This window comes from Pristiophorus japonicus, unplaced genomic scaffold (assembly GCF_044704955.1).
Source record: "Pristiophorus japonicus isolate sPriJap1 unplaced genomic scaffold, sPriJap1.hap1 HAP1_SCAFFOLD_3156, whole genome shotgun sequence".
NCBI lineage: Eukaryota > Metazoa > Chordata > Chondrichthyes > Pristiophoridae > Pristiophorus > Pristiophorus japonicus.
In genome coordinates this window covers 1-5,000 of record NW_027252951.1, presented here as the reverse complement: position 1 = coordinate 5,000, position 5,000 = coordinate 1, and the positions used below count along the sequence as shown (strand labels likewise).

At 61.1% G+C, this 5,000-nt stretch overlaps 1 protein-coding gene across 1 annotated transcript in view; it reads left to right on the top strand.

The window, feature by feature from the left end:
* Window positions 1-4,647, top strand: part of LOC139249510 (serine hydroxymethyltransferase, mitochondrial-like) — a gene marked incomplete at both ends in the record, with an annotated part of 6,913 nt that extends 2,266 nt beyond the window's left edge. The window contains 2 exons of the mRNA XM_070872438.1: window positions 1,879-1,960; window positions 4,525-4,647. Of these exons, the coding sequence (XP_070728539.1) occupies window positions 1,879-1,960; window positions 4,525-4,647 (205 nt within the window). The remainder of the gene's footprint in view (window positions 1-1,878; window positions 1,961-4,524) is intronic.
* Window positions 4,648-5,000: the final 353 nt, after the last annotated feature.

Genomic DNA, 5,000 nt, shown 5'->3' with positions numbered 1-5,000 from the left:
AAAATAATCATGAAACATAGCGCTCTCACTCGCCTCGCCTCTCTCGCATTGACCCGCTCTCTCTAAGCTCTCTCGATCCCCGCTCCCCCCTCTCTCTCGATCCCCGCTCCCCCCTCTCTCTCGATCCCCGCTCCCCCCTCTCTCTCGATCCCCGCTCCCCCCTCTCTCTCGATCCCCGCTCCCCCCTCTCTCTCGATCCCCGCTCCCCCCTCTCTCTCGATCCCCGCTCCCCCCTCTCTCTCGATCCCCGCTCCCCCCTCTCTCTCGATCCCCGCTCCCCCCTCTCTCTCGATCCCCGCTCCCCCCTCTCTCTCGATCCCCGCTCCCCCCTCTCTCTCGATCCCCGCTCCCCCCTCTCTCTCGATCCCCGCTCCCCCCTCTCTCTCGATCCCCGCTCCCCCCTCTCTCTCGATCCCCGCTCCCCCCTCTCTCTCGATCCCCGCTCCCCCCTCTCTCTCGATCCCCGCTCCCCCCTCTCTCTCGATCCCCGCTCCCCCCTCTCTCTCGATCCCCGCTCCCCCCTCTCTCTCGATCCCCGCTCCCCCCTCTCTCTCGATCCCCGCTCCCCCCTCTCTCTCGATCCCCGCTCCCCCCTCTCTCTCGATCCCCGCTCCCCCCTCTCTCTCGATCCCCGCTCCCCCCTCTCTCTCTCGATCCCCGCTCCCCCCTCTCTCTCTCGATCCCCGCTCCACCCTCTCTCTCTCGATCCCCGCTCCCCCCTCTCTCTCTCGATCCCCGCTCCCCCCCCTCTCTCTCGATCCCCGCTCCCCCCTCTCTCTCTCGATCCCCGCTCCACCCTCTCTCTCTCGATCCCCGCTCCCCCCTCTCTCTCTCGATTCCCGCTCCACCCTCTCTCTCTCGATCCCCGCTCCCCCCTCTCTCTCGATCCCCGCTCCCCCCCCTCTCTCTCGATCCCCGCTCCCCCCCTCTCTCTCGATCCCCCGCTCCCCCCTCTCTCTCGATCCCCGCTCCACCCTCTCTCTCTCGATCCCCGCTCCCCCTCTCTCTCTCGATCCCCGCTCCCCCCCCCTCTCTCTCGATCCCCGCTCCCCCCCCTCTCTCTCGATCCCCGCTCCCCCTCTCTCTCTCGATCCCCGCTCCCCCCTCTCTCTCTCGATCCCCGCTCCCCCCCCTCTCTCACCAGTCCAGGTCTGTGGATCCAGAGCCCGGTACAACACCCAGTGCCCGGCTGATGAAGGGATGTTTGCGGGTCCCAGATGACGATATCTCCCGCGCTGTGAGTCTGACACACAGTCGCTCCCACCCAGAGGATGCAGGCACTACATCGGATTTCCCAAATGCCATTTAATTAAAAATAAACACAGATTGCTCGGGATCGAAGGTTCGCTCAGTGACGCGTGTTAGACCTTCGATTGAATTCAGTCTGTGAGGGAGAGGGAGAGGGAGAGAGGGAGGGGGATGGAGATGGAGATGGAGATGGAGATGGAGATGGAGATGGAGATGGAGATGGAGATGGAGAGATGGAGGGAGATGGAGAGATGGAGGGAGGGAGGGGGATGGAGAGAGGGAGGGATGGAGAGAGAGAGGGAGGGAGGGAGAGAGAGGGAGGGGGGATGGAGAGAGAGAGAGGGAGGGATGGGGAGGGGGGAGAGGGAGGGAGAGAGGGAGAGGGAGAGAGAGAGAGAAAAGGGGAGAGATGAGAGTCGGGGGGAATGAGGAGAAGGGGACAAGGAGTCAGCGAGGGAGAAGAAATGTGTTGACATTTGCTGAGGGATACCTCTCGCGCTCTCTCTTTCCCACCCCCCCCTGCTCGCTCTCCCTCCCCTCGCTTGATCGCCCCCCCGGCTCGCTCGCTCTCCCTCTCAGCCCCTTCCCTACTCACTCTCCCTGTCTCTCTCTCTCTCTCTCCCCTTACAGCCTGACCCACGGTTATATGTCGGACGTGAAGAGGATTTCAGCAACCTCCATCTACTTCGAGTCCATGCCCTACAAACTGAACGTGAGTTGGCTGCCGGCCGATGTGAGGGTGTCGGGTCTCGCGATGTGCTGCCGGAGATTGGGCTTTGCTTAACCCCGCGGCCCCCAACATCCCGTCGGTTGATTCACTTGGCGTTTGCCGTGTTACCCAACGGGAAAGATCCCGGGGCCACTATTTGGAAGGAGAGCAGGGGGAGTTCTCCCCGGTGTCCTGGGGCCAATATTTATCCCTCGACCAACATCACTAAAACAGATGATCTGGGTCATTATCACATCGCTGGGTGTGGGAGCTTGCTGTGCGCAAATTGGCTGCCTCTGTGTGGGGGGGGGAGGGGGGAGAGCAGGACCCGCTGGAGAATGAGGGAGGAGCGGATGGAGGGAGCGAGGGAGGGATTGAGAATGAAGATACATCGCAACGAGCAGAATCTGAGCCGATTCATCTCTGGTTCCCGGAGATTCTGATCATCGCAAGCATCACCACCGCTCAAGTCTCTCACCGGGCGAATACAATATGTTGCTTTGGGGATTTATCATCTGATTCATTTCAATCCCTTTCATGAAATTCCAGTTCGTGCTCTATCTCTCTCTCTGTCTCTGTCTCTGTCCCTCTCTCTCTTTCCCCCACCCCCTCTCTCTCTCTCTCTCTCTCTACCCCCCTCTCTCTCTCTCTACCCCCCTCTCTCTCTCTCTACCCCCCTCTCTCTCTCTCTACCCTCCTCTCTCTCTCTCTACCTCTCTCTCTCTCTCTCTCTCTCTCTCTCTCTACCCCCCTCTCTCTCTCTCTACCCCCCTCTCTCTCTCTCTACCCCCTCTCTCTCTAACCCCCCTCTCTCTCTCTCTACCCCCCTCTCTCTCTCTCTACCCCCCTCTCTCTCTCTCTACCCCCCTCTCTCTCTCTCTACCCCCCTCTCTCTCTCTCTACCCCCTTCTCTCTCTCTCTACCCCCCTCTCTCTCTCTCTACCCCCTCCTCTCTCTCTCTACCCCCTCTCTCTCTCTCTACCCCCCTCTCTCTCTCTCCCCCCTCTCTCTCTCTCTACCCCCTCTCTCTCTCTCTACCCCCCTCTCTCTCTCTCTACCCCCCTCTCTCTCTCTCTACCCCCCTCTCTCTCTCTACCCCCTCTCTCTCTCTCTACCCCCCTCTCTCTCTCTCTACCCCCCTCTCTCTCTCTCTACCCCCCTCTCTCTCTCTCTACACCCTCTCTCTCTCTCTACCCCCCTCTCTCTCTCTCTACCCCCCTCTCTCTCTTCACCCCCCTCTCTCTCTCTCTACCCCCCTCTCTCTCTACCCCCCCTCCTCTCTCTCTACCCCCCTCCCTCTCTCTCTACCCCCCTCCCTCTCTCTACCCCCCCTCTCTCTCTACCCCCCTCTCTCTCTCTCTACCCCCCCTCTCTCTCTCTCTACCCCCCTCTCTCTCTCTACCCCCCTCTCTCTCTCTCTACCCCCTCTCTCTCTCTCTACCCCCCTCTCTCTCTCTCTACCCCCCTCTCTCTCTCTCTACCCCCTCTCTCTCTCTCTACCCCCCTCTCTCTCTCTCTACCCCCCTCTCTCTCTCTCTACCCCCCTCTCTCTCTCTCTACCCCCCTCTCTCTCTCTCTACCCCCCTCTCTCTCTCTCTACCCCCCTCTCTCTCTCTCTACCCCCCTCTCTCTCTCTCGACCCCTCTCTCTCTCTCTCGACCCCCTCTCTCTCTCTCTGACCCCCCTCTCTCTCTCTCGACCCCCCTCTCTCTCTCTCGACCCCCCTCTCTCTCTCTCGACCCCCCTCTCTCTCTCTCGACCCCCCTCTCTCTCTCTACCCCCTCTCTCTCTCTCTACCCCCCCTCTCTCTCTCTCTACCCCCTCTCTCTCTCTACCCCCTCTCTCTCTCTCTACCCCCTCTCTCTCTCTCTCTACCCCCTCTCTCTCTCTCTACCCCCCTCTCTCTCTCTCTACCCCCCTCTCTCTCTCTCTACCCCCTCTCTCTCTCTCTACCCCCCTCTCTCTCTCTCTACCCCCCTCTCTCTCTCTCTACCCCCCTCTCTCTCTCTCTACCCCTCTCTCTCTCTCTACCCCCCTCTCTCTCTCTCTACCCCCCTCTCTCTCTCTCTACCCCCCTCTCTCTCTCTACCCCCCTCTCTCTCTCTCTACCCCCCTCTCTCTCTCTCTACCCCCCCTCTCTCTCTCTCTACCCCCCTCTCTCTCTCTCTACCCCCCCTCTCTCTCTCTCTTCCCCCCCCCCCTCTCTCTCTCTCTCTTCCCCCCCCCTCTCTCTCTCTCTCTTCCCCCCCCCCTCTCTCTCTCTCTCTTCCCCCCCCTCTCTCTCTCTCTCTTCCCCCCCCCCTCTCTCTATCTCTCTTTCCCCCCCCCTCTCTCTCTCTCTCTCTCTCTACCCCCCTCTCTCTCTCTCTACCCCCCTCTCTCTCTCTCTACCCCCCTCTCTCTCTCTCTCTTCCCCCCCCTCTCTTTCTCTCTCTCTTCCCCCCCCCCTCTCTCTATCTCTCTTTCCCCCCCCTCTCTCTCTCTCTCTCTCTTCCCCCCCTCTCTCTCTCAGCCCCCCCCCCCCCTCTCTCTCTCACTCACACACACTCTCTCTCTCTCCCGCCCAGCCGGACACGGGTCTGATAGACTACGACAATCTGGCGTTCACAGCCCGCCTGTTCCGACCACGCCTCATCATCGCGGGAACCAGCGCGTACGCGCGCCTCATCGACTATGCCCGTGTGCGACAGGTGAGCAAGCGATCGCTCAATCTTGTTGCTATTTGTCCGGCCGCGACCCCCCCCCACCTTCCCCCCCCTCCCTCCTCCCTCCGCGCTGGGTTACGGTCTCCGTGGCGTCTCCGCGGAAAGGGAGCGGGGGTTTGAACCCACGACCTTGTGACTCGGAGGCGAGCGAGCGACACACAGTAAATTCCTATGTAAACAGTCACGCTGTAATGGCGGCCCTCCCACCAGAGGAGGCGCTGTGCTGTGAGGAACGTTTATAAACCGCCTCCAGCAGAGTAAAACTGTCCAAGACACCTCCCAGGAGTGTAAATCAGTTAGACATTTACACTGTCCCACCTGAGGAGATACTAGGGACA